The 14,519-nt window shown below is 44.4% G+C and overlaps 1 protein-coding gene and 1 long non-coding RNA gene across 2 annotated transcripts in view; both read left to right on the forward strand.

Moving 5' to 3' along the window:
- The window catches only part of RAB38 (RAB38, member RAS oncogene family), a 34,167-nt gene extending 20,089 nt beyond the window's left edge, over positions 1 to 14,078 (forward strand). The window contains exon 3 of the mRNA XM_081910169.1: positions 13,109 to 14,078. Coding sequence (XP_081766295.1) covers positions 13,109 to 13,261 — 153 coding nt within the window. The 3' untranslated portion in view covers positions 13,262 to 14,078. The remainder of the gene's footprint in view (positions 1 to 13,108) is intronic.
- Positions 5,141 to 9,049, forward strand: LOC309369407. Its single transcript, XR_014168102.1, has 3 exons — positions 5,141 to 5,585; positions 7,726 to 8,059; positions 8,614 to 9,049. It is a non-coding gene; the product is annotated as an uncharacterized lncRNA (long non-coding RNA).
- Positions 14,079 to 14,519: the final 441 nt, after the last annotated feature.

A 14,519-nucleotide genomic window follows, 5' to 3' on the forward strand; every position in this document is an offset into this window, starting at 1 on the left:
GGAGGAAAGGTCCCCCCCCCCCATAATTCAGTTTCTCCAACACAGCCAACAACTGTCCCACTTAAGCAGCAGATTCAAGACATACCCATTGCAGGGGACTGGACCAGATGCCCTTTGGGTTGCTTCCAACTCTTAAGATTCTATGATTCTACCAAAGGAAGTACAGTGGTACCTCAGGTTAAGTACTTAATTTGTTCCAGAGGTCTGTACTTAACCTGAAACTGTTCTTAACCTGAAGCACCACTTTAGCTAATGGGGCCTCCTGCTGCTGCTGCGCCGCCGGAGCACGATTTCTGTCCTCATCCTGAAGCAAAGTTCTTAACCTGAAGCACTGTTTCTGGGTTAGCGGAGTCTGTAACCTGAAGCGTATGTAACCCGAGGTACCACTGTACTTGGTCACAGGATGGTAACATTTCTCTCACGAGGTCTAGCGTTGCCTCCGAGAATAAACGGCTTTTCTTTATAGAACTCATAAATATAACATGTGAAATTAATTTGCCCCCCCCCCAAAAAAAAATGTGTTGGCTCCTGCTGACACAGAAAGGATCTGGCATCTTTGGGGAAAACAAATTTATCAATGGCCAGCAGCTATGGCTGCTGAGAATTGACCATCGAAGTTCAATGGCATTGACTTCATTCATTTGAAGCCTGGACATGACTGGGGCTTTGGGTTGTGCATGCAGCCCCCGTCACATCACTGAGCAGACAAAGTAGTTCCATTGAACATTGTTTCCTGTTTCCTCTGAACCTGGTAGCTATTGTTTCCAGCTTCAGAAGAGGCCAGAATAACAAAACATGTTTTAGTATGCAAAAGGAAAGGCTGTATGTCAAAGTGTTGCTTTGAAGTTGACTTAATATTCTGGCTTGTTCCAAAGCTGTTGACTATATTTTCCTAGTCTGGGCAAACTATACTTTTGGGAACTATAACTAGTGGAAGACTTCTTGCTTTGTTTCTCAGCTCTCACAAAGCGAGAGGTGCAGGAACTGCATGCAGTACCAAAAGCTTGCTCGTCTCTCAACTGCAATGACTACTGCAATGCGCTCTACGTGGGGCTACCTTTGAAGGTGACCCAGACACTACAACTAATTTAGAATGCGGCAGCTAGATTGGTAACTGGGAGCGGCCGCCGAGACCACATAACACCGGTCTTGAAAGACCTACATTGGCCCCCAGTACGTTTCGAGCACAATTCAAAGTGTTGGTGCTGACCTTTAAAGCACTAAACGGCCTCGGCCCAGTATACCTGAAGGAGCATCTACACCCCCATCATTCAGCCCGGACACTGAGGTCCAGCTCCGAGGGCCTTCTGGCGGTTCCCTCCCTGCGAGAAGTGAGGTTGCAGGGAACTAGGCAGAGGGCCTTCTCGGTAGTGGCGCCCGCCCTGTGGAACGCCCTCCCATCAGATGTCAAGGAAATACAAAACCACCTGACTTTTAGAAAACATCTGAAGGCAACCCTGTTTATGGAAATTTTTAATGTTTGATGTTTTTGTGTGTTTTTAATATTCTCTTGGGAGCCTTCCAGAGTGGCTGGGGAGACCAAGCCAGATGGCGGGATATAAATAATAAATTATTATTAAACAGAGGTATGCTTCTCTCAACTGGTCCATTGGGTTGGATCCGAAGCTACACCCCCCCCCCCAACTATGAATCTGTCAGAGGGAGGCCTTTACCATAACAGCCTGCTTGTGAGTTTTCCTTGGTCTCTACGGCATGTTTGATTCTTTCAAATCACCTTGGTTGAAGCCTGTGGTGCAAAAATTAGCTCAATAGGTCTGTCACCCTCTTACCTGTGAACTGTGGGATCTGAAGGGTGTCAAATCAATGGCTGAACAGGGGCTTTAGGATATCGGATTTCCAAGAGCATCAAGGAATTGTGTGAGAACCCTGTTCCCCTCAGTTGCTGGTACCGTGCCCCTTCTGTAAAGATGGAAAGCCGGACTTGGGAAAGTTAACTATCCCTAAATATAGGAAGTTTCTTTCTTTTTGACAAGGTTGAACGTTCTAATTTGTTAGATGGCAGATACCACAAAACCCCAAAGAACAAAAGATGCTGCCTTTTAAAAAAATGTTGCAGTTGAGTCTATCTTTCATCCCCCCTCCTTTTTTCTTTTTTTTACTACGGTTTTTATCAAGAGGCTAGGAAAGACCTAATATATCCCATTAATTCCTTCCTGGCTTGTCTTTTGAGTGTCTTATGATCAGTCTGCTTCAAGGCTCCAGTAAGTCGATCGCAGATGGCAAAATTTTTGAATGTGGCTGTTTTTGTTAGAGCATTTCTGATCGCCGTACACACAGAGAGACTCACACTGTTTAGTGTTGTTATAACTGTGTTTTATCTGAGCTGCATTAATGTGCATTTCTCTTTGTTATTTATTGCTAATTGTTGTGTTATAGTATTGGAGGGGGATGCCAGCCGGTGGCAGAGGACAGAGTGACTCCAGGAGACATAGGTGTAAAAACACCAAACGGAAAAACGAAGACTTTATTACTAAACAAATAAACACAAGCTCTGGTGGATGTTATTCCTGCAGGCAAGGCAACAAAACTCAGCTTTTTTCCTTTATAGCAACGGTCACCTGCAGCCAATTAATCCCAGAAACTTCTTAAAGGTATACACACATGTTTCTGTGCCGAATGTCCTCTAACATATAGTTGTCCACAGACTGCAAATAAAGAAAGTCAGATAGTTCAGAGAAGTGGTGGCCTGGTTTCTCCATTCCTAAAGCTGATGTTGGCTCTTTGAGCGAAATAAAACGGGCACTTTTACTGTTCCAATCTTATTTCCCTCCCCTGTGCTAATTGACATGGGCAAGGCAGGCGGGCAGGAAGAAAGGATTCAGCATCCCCTCCCCTCTTCAAAGCATGGCTCTACATGGCTTTAATCAGCAAAATGAAAACAGGGGGATCCTAATCATGGATCTCCTGCACAGCGTCTTCATCAGCCTAAAAAAAAAGCAGAATTATTTTTTTCTTGCATAATTAGCTCTCTGGAGATTTAGGGGAATCTGCATGCAGTTGCTATAGATTTTGGAAGGAACGCCACGTCTTGGCAGGGAGAGCTCAGACATAAATCTGTAAGCTTAACCTTAGCTGTTGTGTAGCAGGCCCTGCGATAAGCTGAGTCCAAAACATGAGCTGTTCTAGTAATTATTGCTAACGTCTTGCACATGGCGCACAGCCAATGCCATGCTCTGTCTTGATTTGTTTCTCAGTTTTTGTTGCCGTTCATGCAACAAAATGAAAGGGCTTGTAGATCCGTGGTAGTTCATTGGCTTTGTGTACAAAGGTCCCTGGTTCAATCCCTAACAGAATCTCTAGCTGGGACTGGCAGAGGTTCCCTGTTGAAAATCCTTGAGAGCCACTGTCTGTCAGTGTAGACAGTGCTGAGCTAGGTGGACCAATGTAAAAGGCAGATTCCTAAACAGTGGTTCGTCAGGTTACAAACACTTCGGGTTTTGCATTTTCAGGTTGCGGACCGTGGGAAACACGGAAGTACCGGAAAGGGTTACTTCTGGGTTTCGCCGATCTCGCATACGCAGAAGCGCTAAAAAATGCCGTGGGTTGTGGATGTGCCTCAGTCACGGATTACATCCACAACCCGAGGCTCCACTGTACTCCTTGAGGTTGTAGGTTGCTATCTTTCTATATAATAAAAATGTAAGGCGGTCACAGTGCAGCACCCTCTGGAGGATATGCCGTGCTGCATCACAGTCCTGGATTTGCATGGAATCGGGGTGCAGGAGGGCATCGAAAGGGAAGAGCAGGTTTTTAAATGGCCGTTTTGAACAACAGCAGAAGTTTGGAAAATGCAGGGATGGCGGAACTCAGGGGAATCATGAGGATATGTGAGGGGGATGAAGAAACTGCGAGGATGTGGGTTGATTGAGGGAGCTGTTGAGGATATGTGAGTCTGAATGAGGGGTAAAGGGCAGGATGGAGGGCTGGCAGGGTTGTGACACGAGGAGGGGTGGGTGCCCCTCGTGTATACAGGTGTGTATGTGAGAGTATTATTATGCAGGTACTATCTTAGTTTTCTACCTTGCCCCATCCCTAAGGGCAGGGGTGGATAGGAACCATTTTTTAAAAAGAAGAACACAGGAATGTTGGCAAGATAAAATAGCCACTTAAAATATATATAGGTGAAATCTGCCATTTTGTTTCGTTTATTTAAAAATGTTTTATTGGAAATTTATGAGCATTGCACACCATGAAGTGATCTTGATCTACTGTGTGTTTTCTAAGCAAGTGTGCCCCAAATACTCAACAAACACTTTCTCCCTGCAGTCCCCACACCCTAAATCTGCTCTGAGAGTTGGGGACCCTCCGGATCAGCTTTCGGTGGTAGGGGCTGCAGTCAGGGAGGGGGCATCCCATTGGTTTGAGCAGGAGTCTGTTTATATCACGGGTGGCGCTGTGTCTAAACCACAGAGCCTAGGGCTTGCCGATCAGAAGGTCAGCGGTTCGAATCCCCGTGACGGGGTGAGCTCCCGTTGCTCGCTCCCTGCTCCTGCCACCATAGCAGTTAGAAAACACGTCAAAGTGCAAGTAGATAAATAGGTACCGCTCCAGCGGGAATGTAAATGGCATTTCCATGTGCTGCTCTGGTTCGCCAGAAGTGGCTTAGTCATGCTGGCCACATGACCCGGAAGCTGTACGCCCGCTCCCTCGGCCAATAAAGTGAGATGAGCACCGCAATCCCAGAGTCATCTGCAACTGAACCTAACAGTCAGGGGTCTCTTTACCATTACCTGTTTGTAAAGTTCTGGGTGTCCCTCAGCGAGTACGGTACCCTCTATCAGTAGAGCATGCGGCTTAATCTCAGCGCTGTGGGTTCAAGATCCACATTGGGTAAAAGATTCCTGCATTGCAGGGGGTTGGACTAGATGACCCTTGTGGTCCCTTCCAACTCTCCAATTCTATGATTCTATGAACAGGCAAAGAAGTATTTTCAGGGGTGTGTATGTGAGATGCAGAATAGAAGTGTTGTAAGTACACAAGATTTGTGCCAGCCTTAGTGAACCTGATGATCCCCAGCTGTTTGGGGCTACAACTCCTGCCAGTGCCGGCTGGGGTTGATGGGAATTGTAGTCCAAGACAGTTGAACATAGACTGATCTATGGGAATTGTTGATGGGAATTGTAGTCTAAGACAGCTGAACATAGACATCAGCCTATTTTTAGCTCTGAGGTTTTGGAGGGCAAACACTGAGCTTCATCTCTGAGAAGGAAATGGACCTGAATCCTGGTCTCCCTGCTCCAAATCCAGCATGTTTGCCACTACACTGCAATATTCCCCCTGCATGAGCATTTCCACTTTGCTCTGCTGACATTTTCTCAAGAAGCCGTTATAAGATAGCCAGAACTACCGCATAGAGACGAGATAAGTATTAGGTCGGTACTCAGGAAGTAATGGGCTTCCTTTGCAGTTCTGCTTCGCTTCCGTTGTGACACGGGGAAGCTGCTTCATGAGAACATTGGAAGAGTCTTCTGGTTCAGACCAACGTCCCATTTACTCCAACAGTTTGTTCTTCCAGTGGCCAACTAGAAGGCTATGGAAAGCCTTCAAACAGGGTCTGAGCACCGGTGGGCAAGAGAGCTATAACCAGAGCCTGAAAACACTTTGTAAAATTCATTGCAAATATACTAGCAGAAGACCAGCTGAATGCATCTCAGCTGACGATAGCTTCTGTTTGTTTTGGCCAGTGTGCTCCTGGGGTCTTACACTGGACCCAGAGCCATTGGAGGTATCCTCTTCCGACAATGGTCTGTTATCAGGGCTGGATTTAGGTTTGATGAGGCCCTAAGCTACTGAAGGTAATGGGGCCCTTTAGATGTCCAGCTGTCCTTTGTCAACAACAAATTGTCGCTGGTATTTGTGTTCAATATATGCTATAAGGTAATTTATGGACCTAATAGGTATCTAAAGCCATTTGCACATAACAAAATATGTATTTTATCATAAAATACATATTTTATGTAGGTACCCTATATATAGAAATGAGCAAATCAGTGATATATTAGGGAGCAGGCTAGCAGGCGGGGCCCATTACTTACATCACAGGAGCCTACACAACACAAAACACTGTTGCTGTATGTAGGTTTTATTTTAATTCTTTTTTATCTTATATTTTGGAAATGTACATCCAGGGGTTTTCCCTTTAATTTTTTTGGGGGCCCCCAAGAGAGTGGGGCCCTAAGCTATAGTTTGTTTAACTTATACGTAAATCTGGCATTGTCTGTTATGTCCCTGCTAGGCCAAGGCCTGGTGACCATGGCAACCTTTGCCTCATTTCAGAATCCAGAGGTCCAGATTGAGAAACATCTCTGTTCTTCTCATTGCAACAGGATACAAGCTGTTAATGAGTCGCAGTTGTTCTGAACTAAAGATTATTTTCATTTTCCTAGCTCAGAAAGCCCCGTCTTCAGCATCGCTGGATAGGGATGTCAATGTTGGTTTCTCAAATTTTCTCATTTTTTCCCTATCTTAAATTATATATATAATTTTTTATTGGTTTTACATAAATTTATACATTTTAACTTTAACCATTTCAAAACATTAAAATAAAAAAGTTCTTTCGAACCTTTGGACCTCCTCCCCTCCCTCCATGGTTTCCATTTCTAAATAAAATATATTTTTTTTCTTTTTCTGCATCTTTTACCTTTATTTATCTGTTATATATTCATAGTTTCCAAAGTTCATTTCACATTACAAGTGTCATTGTATCCCTGCCAATGATTTTAACTGTTTACAGTGATCTTTTAAATACTATTAAAAAATTATTCCAGTCTTTTAGAAATACTTGATCTTCCTGGTTTCTGATCTGGTTTCCCCCAATCTTCAATTCAGTTCCCTCAGATTTCCTCATCAATTTGCAATTTTTTAAGTTCTTATGAAAATTGATCATCAGTTTAGTGTGAATTTCTCCTAATGTTCACATTTTTTTTCAAAGCAGTTTCCCCTACTACAAGGTTATATCTATACATGCATTTTTATGCACACAAAAAATGTGCATTTTTCTACAAATGCAAAATTCGGGGAAGTATGAATTTTGAAAGATGCCTGTGTTTCAGTTTGTGCATTGTTTTGGAGAGTGGAAATTATGTAGGTTCTGCTTTAAATGCAAACTGAATTGAATTTCTTTCCCTTCCTCATTTCCAGAAACCTCCCTCTCCCCCCCCCCCAATAAAAGCAGTCAAATCATATTTATCTTCTGCTGGAGGAATCCCAGATAAGCTCCCAGTGAACCCCAACAATTTCCTACAGTTTGCATTGCTCTGCGTCTGGGCTACATAAAGGCCTTAGCATAATTTAAAGTGGGTGGCAGAGAAAATGGGGGAAACCCACTGCTGGCTTTAACTCTGCTCATGTGCAACCTGACAGATTTACCTTCCTCCAGGAGAGTCTGTCCTTGACGGGGGGGGGGGGAATTATTCCTCACCCTCTGCTTTTCCATTGTATAGATGTCAGTAGCTGGAGCTACCAAGGGCAGGACTGCAAATGTAAATAGTCGTTGTGATTAAGTGATTAGGTTACTGGCCTTCTGAACTGGCCTTTGACAGAACACACCCAAGGCTGGGGGGACGAATCTCTGCAAAGTCCCCCTCCCTCCGCTTCCTTGGTGCCTGTTGAACAGAAGGCAAGGACCTGGGGCAATCTCTGTTAACGGAGGGTGGGAATTAAAAGCGTTTATTTGTTCTCTCCATTTGCATCCAAACCCTTCAGACAGAACGCTTCCAAGGGCAGCTGACACAGCAGCAATCGATAAAACAATCAGCGTTACAGAATGCAATAAAACTCAAGTTACAGCATGAATCTTAATGAAAATGAGGGTGATGAAAATGATCCAGGGAGGTTTTTAAATCGGCGGGGGCATCCTTAACCAAAAATATTAACTGTGTAGGTACCAGGTAAGGTACCAGGTTTTTTTGTGAGGGGGAGAGCATTCAGCATTCACCAGTGTCACCCAACACACTTTATTTAATGAATTAACCCTTTATTGAATTAACCCTTAAGTAACAAACTGAATGATCTCTGCTGTTGCACTTCCAGTACAGTGGTACCTCTGGTTGTGAACGGGATCCGTTCTGGTGGCCTTTTCGCAACTTGAAAAGAATGCAACCCATGTCTGCGCGGGTCGCGATTCGCCGCTTCTGTGCATGCACGTGATGTCATTTTACACGTCTGTGCATGCGCAAGCGGCGAAATCTGGAAGTAGCCTGTTCCGTTACTTCTGGGTCGCTGCAGGACCAACCTGAAAATGCGCAACCTGAAGCAAATGTAACATGAGGTATGACTGTACAGTGGTACCTCACAAGACGAATGCCTCGCAAGACGAAAAACACGCAAGACGAAAGAGTTTTCTGTTTTTTGAGTCGTTCCGCAAGACAAATTTCCCTATGGGCTTGCTTCGCAAGACGAAACGTCTTGCGAGTTCTTGCGAGTTTGTTTCCTTTTTCTTAAAGCCGCTAAGCCGTTAATAGCCACTAAGCTGCTAAGCCGTTAATAGCCGCTAAGCCGCTAATAGCCGTGCTTCGCAAGACAAAAAAAACGCAAGACGAAGAGACTCGCGGAACGGATTAATTTCGTCTTGCGAGGCACCACTGTATATAGTTTCCCCTGGGTTTCAAAAGACACACAGTTCCACCTTACCATAAACTGCTTGACTGTGTAAATTCTAGACACAGCTTAACATCCCTAGACCATAAGAATCATCAATCCTAAGAGATTTACATGGCCAATCATAAACCATTTCATTTGGAAGTGGGAAGCAGCCCATGGAAACTAAAACTAATAAAGGCACGTTATGTCAGCAAAGAAAGCAAGGCACCCAGATGTAACAGGATTTATTTCAGGTATTAGAAATAAAAGCTCTAGGCATTAATGTTGTGTGTTTGCTTTACAGCTGTATGAAAAATGCAAAAATTATACTGGTGACGAATTCTGAACTGCAGCCTGAAATTGCCTGAAGGCCTATTCAGTAAAGTGTCATATTTTCTCTTCAGGTTAATGTTACGATGCTCAATAACGATAAACCTGGAAGTTTTGAGCATTGTGGTGTGTGTCCTAGTAACAGAACAGAAATCCCAAAATTGTGTGCCTAAATGTGCCAGGGGTGAGACATGTACCATTGAAACTATTCTAGTACTATGTTTTTCTGCATAAATAATAATAATAATAATAATAATAATAATAATAATAATAATAATAATAATAATAATTTATTTATACCTCGCCCATCTGGCTGGGTTCCCCGAGCCACTCTGGGCGGCTTCCAACAAAACACTAAAATACAATGACCTATTAAATATTAAAAGCTTCCCTAAACAGGGCTGCCTTCAGATGTTTTCTAAATGTCAGGTAGTTGTTTATCTCTTTGACATGTGATGGGAGCGGGTTCCACAGGGCAGGTGCCACTACCGAGAAGGCCCTCTGCCTGGTTCCCTGTAACTTTGCTTCTTGCAGCGAGGGAACCGCCAGAAGGCCCTTGGCACTGGACCTCAGTGTCCGGGCAGAACGATTGAATTTGTATTCCGTTTTCAAAAATGCATGATAAATTGATATGGTACAGTGGAACCTCAGTTGTTGAACGTAATCCGTTCTGGAAGACCATTCAACATCTGGAACATTCGACAACCGAGGCTCAATGGTAGGCCAGCAATTTCGATGGAGAAACGTGCCGTTCGACTTCCCAGGCATGTTCGAAAATGGAAGCATTCACTTTCGGGTTTTCAGCATCCGGGTTCTGAATCAATCAGCTTCGCTCAAAAACTGAGGTTCCACTGTAATAAATCTAATTGGATTGTGTTCAGTTTTCTGTCTATGGGTCATATTACTTTCCCATGGTCCGCCAAAGAATATGTGAGCTTTCCATTTGCTTAGCTGCTGTGAGAAAAGGATACTAGGCTACATGGGGCTTTGGTCTGACCTACCTGGGTTGTTCCTAGGTTCTTACCGTATTTTTTGCTCTATAAGACACACCAGACCATAAGACGCACCTAGTTTTGGGAGGAGGAAAACAAGAAAAAAATATTCTGAATCTCAGAAGCCAGAACAGCAAGAGGGATCGCTGTGCGGTGAAAGCAGCGATCCTTCTTGCTGTTCTGGCTTCTGGGATAGCAGCGCAGCCTGCATTTGCTCCATAAGACGCACACACATTCCCCCTTACTTTTTAGAAGGAAAAAAGTGAGTCTTATAGAGCAAAAAATACGGTAAGTGTGGGCTTCTGAATAGGGTTGACTGTGTTGTATGGTGCTGCCGTGACCGGGGTGAGGGGCGTCTCCTGAAATGAGGCTGAGGAATCTGACACCAGTGATGCTTCACTTGTTTAAGGTTCCTCCACCCAGTTTTCAGAGAGCGGAGGAAATATCAGTTGCTCAAGATGCCTTCAGCTCAAAGCATTCCATGGCACCTCGACAGTCACTTATGGTCAACCAAAGGAATTTGCAGGTCTGTTCAGAATGTTGTATGATAGACTCAAGTCGTTTGAGGTTGGTGCCTGCTATCTATCCTTCGTCACTGTGTAAGCTGTTAAATTTCACAGTGAGGTGCAAGCGATCAAGAGCCAATATCTGGCTGGGTCCACCACACACAAGCATCTCTGAATGCAGCCATGCACTTAATTACCCTGGAATAAGTATTATAGACTCATAGAATTGTAGAGTTGGAAGGGACTCCAAGGGTCATCTAGTCCAACCTTCTGAGGTGCAGTAAACATTTGCCCAATGTGGAGCTTGAACCCACAACCAAAGAGTCTCATGCTCCACTGACTGAGCTACCTCAGATGGGTGGGAGATTGGCTTCTATTCACTGAGCAGTCCCAACTTGGATTGGGCACATTTAGAAAGGGGTGTCCACGTTTTCTCCAGCTTTTCTGGTGATAAGGAATTTCATGGGTCCATTCTGAAAGCAGAGTCCATACTGTCCAACCCTTTGAGATAAAAAACTGAGATGTGTATCTTCCAGGATGCACTTCTGGGTGAGTCACATGACCCACACCATAATATTGCCCCCCAAACACTTTTAAGGGTGCAATCTCGCATGACACCCCCAAAATGCACTTTTTTGGCACTGTGCAAGATCACAGCCCCAAATAAAGCATTTTTCTTGGGGTGAGAGCAAGAGTGCACATTCAAAATGGCTGCTGCGATTGTGCATGAAAAAATGGGGTGTCCCATTTCCCCCCAGTCACTGGGTGGGTATGAGATGCCTGTTCAGGATTCTGAAATCCAACCCAGAGTTCATTTGTTCGCTTCAACTGCCTTTGCTATATTCAGACTCCAGTCTGTGCCACTTTCCTCCTTTTGTATGTTTGCATTTCAGATATTTATACCTTGCCTGTCATGCTAAACCTTCACAAGGACAGACAAGCAATGCATCAGGTATATAACAGAATTAAAAACAGGCCAATAAATGTCAAAACAACCAAAAGCAGCAGCAGCAGCAGCAAAAACATTAGTCCCAGCATGAAAGCCACAAAATCCGATGATCACCAATAAAGGGGGGTGTACACTTCCTGGAAGACAGCTAGCGAGACATCAGTCTGATGATTATGGGGGGGCCAGAGGACAGGACCTTGGAGGCTAATCGAAGGCTTGGAAAGCTTTGCGTGTGTGTAGTGTCAATGCTTTCATTATTATGGCATGTATGTTTGTGTTTTTACATCGTTAACTGCCCTGTGGTCTTCAGATGAAAGGTGGTATAGAAATTTAATAATAGGTGGTGGCCCTTAAAATAACAAGGTCCCAAACTGTTTAAGCCTTAACTGTTAAAGCCAGCACTTTCAGCTGGATCCATCAATACGCACTCAATACTACTGGCAGAGAATTGGTGATAGGAAGGTCCCTCAAAGAGCATCCAGACGAACCTCCTGGGTAGCTCAGTGGCAGAGCCCGCAAAGACTTTCAGAGACCTATAAGACTTATGTTTATTTGAGAATCTATCAAGAGTGCATATTTTGTGACTTTCAGAGATTTAGAAGATTTCTGTTTATCTGGTTTTGCAGAGAGTGCATATTTCATATATTTCATATTGTACAATGTTCTGTATAGATTACCGTATTTTTTGCTCCATAAGATGCACCTGACCAGAAGACACACCTAGTTTTTAGAGGATGTAAACAAGAAAAAAAATATTCTGAACGAAACAGTGGATGTATGATTTTTGTGGTTTATGCTGTGGCCACAGACATGACATGTGATTCGACAGTGAGTTTGGGGTAGCCCAATGCAAAAATCCTGAGGATCCATGTGGATTGGTGCTTTGTAACCACGTTTTTGCGCCATTGCAGCCCCACAAAACAGTAGATGTGTGTTTTTTTGGGTGCAGGCTGTAGCCATGGACATGCTATGTGATCTGATGGAGAATTTGGGGTGACCCAATGCAAAAATCCTGAGGATCCATGGGCTTTTACCTCCCCCCTCCCAGGCAGCCTCCTTTATCTCTAGAGTCCCTTATGTCCCTCCTGATCCCCTGTCGAGCAGCTGCTCAGTGGCTTTGTTTCAACACCCCCGTCCCTCTTGTTTGCCTTAGTGTCTTTTCCTTAGCTGAAGCAGTTTTTTGCTCCTCCTTTTCTTCTAATTTCTCTCCTCATTGCTTTAATCTTCTTGTCTCCTCTCCTTGCAAGTTCGCTGTCTTTACTTCCCCCCTCCCAGGCAGCCTCCTTTATCGCTAGAGTCCCTTATCTCCCTCCCGATCGCTTGCTGATCAGCTGCTCAGCGGCTTTGTTTCAACACCCCCTTCCCTTTTCTAAAAAAAAGAGCATGATCTGCTTTTTGCCTCTGGGCAATTTGGCTCCAGGGACCACGTATTCGCTCCATAAGACGCACAGACATTTCCCCTTACTTTTTAGGAGGAAAAAAATACGGTATATAAAGAGTTCATATTGACATCACATTGTTGTACTTGGTCATTGTGTTGCCTTTGGATACAGTGGCAGAACAGCTGCCTTGCAGGCAGAAGGCTCCTTGTTCAATCCCGGATGATATTTCCAGGAAGGGATGGGAAAGACTCCTGCCTGAAATCATATCCAGCTGCTGCCAGTCAGTGTGGGCAATACTGAACTGGGTAGACCTGAGATCTAACTTGTGCTTCTTCTTCTTTCCTGCAGGAAAACATAAACATTGACGAAGCTTCCAGGTGCTTGGTGAAACACATCATTGCTAGTGAGAGCGACCCAGTGCAGCCCGTCGAACCCGATGTCGTCAAACCGCACTTGAATTCCTCCAAGCTCGTCAGCTGCTCAGCTTGCTTTAAGTCCTAAGTAACTTCCGAGCTGTTTGTGGACACTGGAACTGAGCTAATAACTCACGAGAGAAAAGCGTCTCCACGTAGCCCAGCCTTTGCTACTCCAGAACACAAAACCAAGATCAGGAAATCTGCATCCTTCCCAAACACGCGGTTGAAAAAAATATATATATCAAAGTTGTTGCTTTAAATTCTTTGGATGGTTTGCCTTGTAGGGTCCCCCACAAAAGTTTGATATTCACAGTCTGGGCTATATCTCTGAATCATCACTGCTCAGCCAAGGTGCTCTTTAAGAAGGCTGAGATATTACATTCATTGCTTCTTTTGTGAATACCTGCTTGAGGGAGACTCTAAAATTTGCTTTCTGGGGATACATAAGTTACAAGCATACCCACAGAAAGCAAAATTATTTTTTAAAAGAGTTGAATATCCACGGCTATTTTGCAAAAATATATGATGGGGTTAAATGCAATATTTCTTCTAGGGATTTTTAGTGGGCGGGGGGTGTAATATATGTATTTTGCTCTGCAGCTCTGCAGCCGAGTGACATGAGCTCTAGATTCTGGCAGTGCTTCCTACTGCTTAGATGAGTCATTTGGGAATCAGAAGTCTGCCTTGGGGGCAAGCAGATGTTTCCATTCCTGTTCTGAGGGTTGGCTCTGCTGCACGACCCACTCTGCCTGCCTCCTGGTTTAGCCAAGAGAGTGACGAAAATTAATTCCAAGTGTGTCTTATGCTGCAGTTTTTCATTCGTGCCCTTTCCCCCTTTCAGGTTTCTTTTGGGCACAAAAATAAACCTTAGGAATGTACAATCTCTCTTGCATCAAACCAGACACCAGCCTTTTGACTCTTCAAGTGGCCAACCAGGTAACTCAGGGAATCTCACAAGCAGAACTTGAGGACGCTTGTCCTTCTCCTGCTACTATTCCCCATGACTGGCATCTAGAGATATGGTGGCACCTCCAGGATTATGGACAACATAACTAGCAGCCACTAGGAGCTTTGCTCTCCATGAATTTATATGCACTCATGCATATTGGTAATCTATCATGTAGTGAGTTGGCTTCACAACTCTAGTAATTCCTAGACTTAGGGGCGGAGCAAGGTGAGTGCATTGGGGGTGGAGCGCCCTGGGTGTCATCTCCTGGGGGGTGACATTTAGCGCCATGGCCATCCACAACTCCTGCCTACCCTGAGCAGTCGTGGGAAGGGTGGTAGCTGCAGTGCTTTGCCGGCATCCTTCTCCCCTTTCCCCTTCGTTTTGACAGTCCTGC

Source organism: Podarcis melisellensis (assembly GCF_964234715.1).
Source record: "Podarcis melisellensis genome assembly, chromosome: 4".
In the NCBI taxonomy this organism is placed as follows: domain Eukaryota; kingdom Metazoa; phylum Chordata; class Lepidosauria; order Squamata; family Lacertidae; genus Podarcis; species Podarcis melisellensis.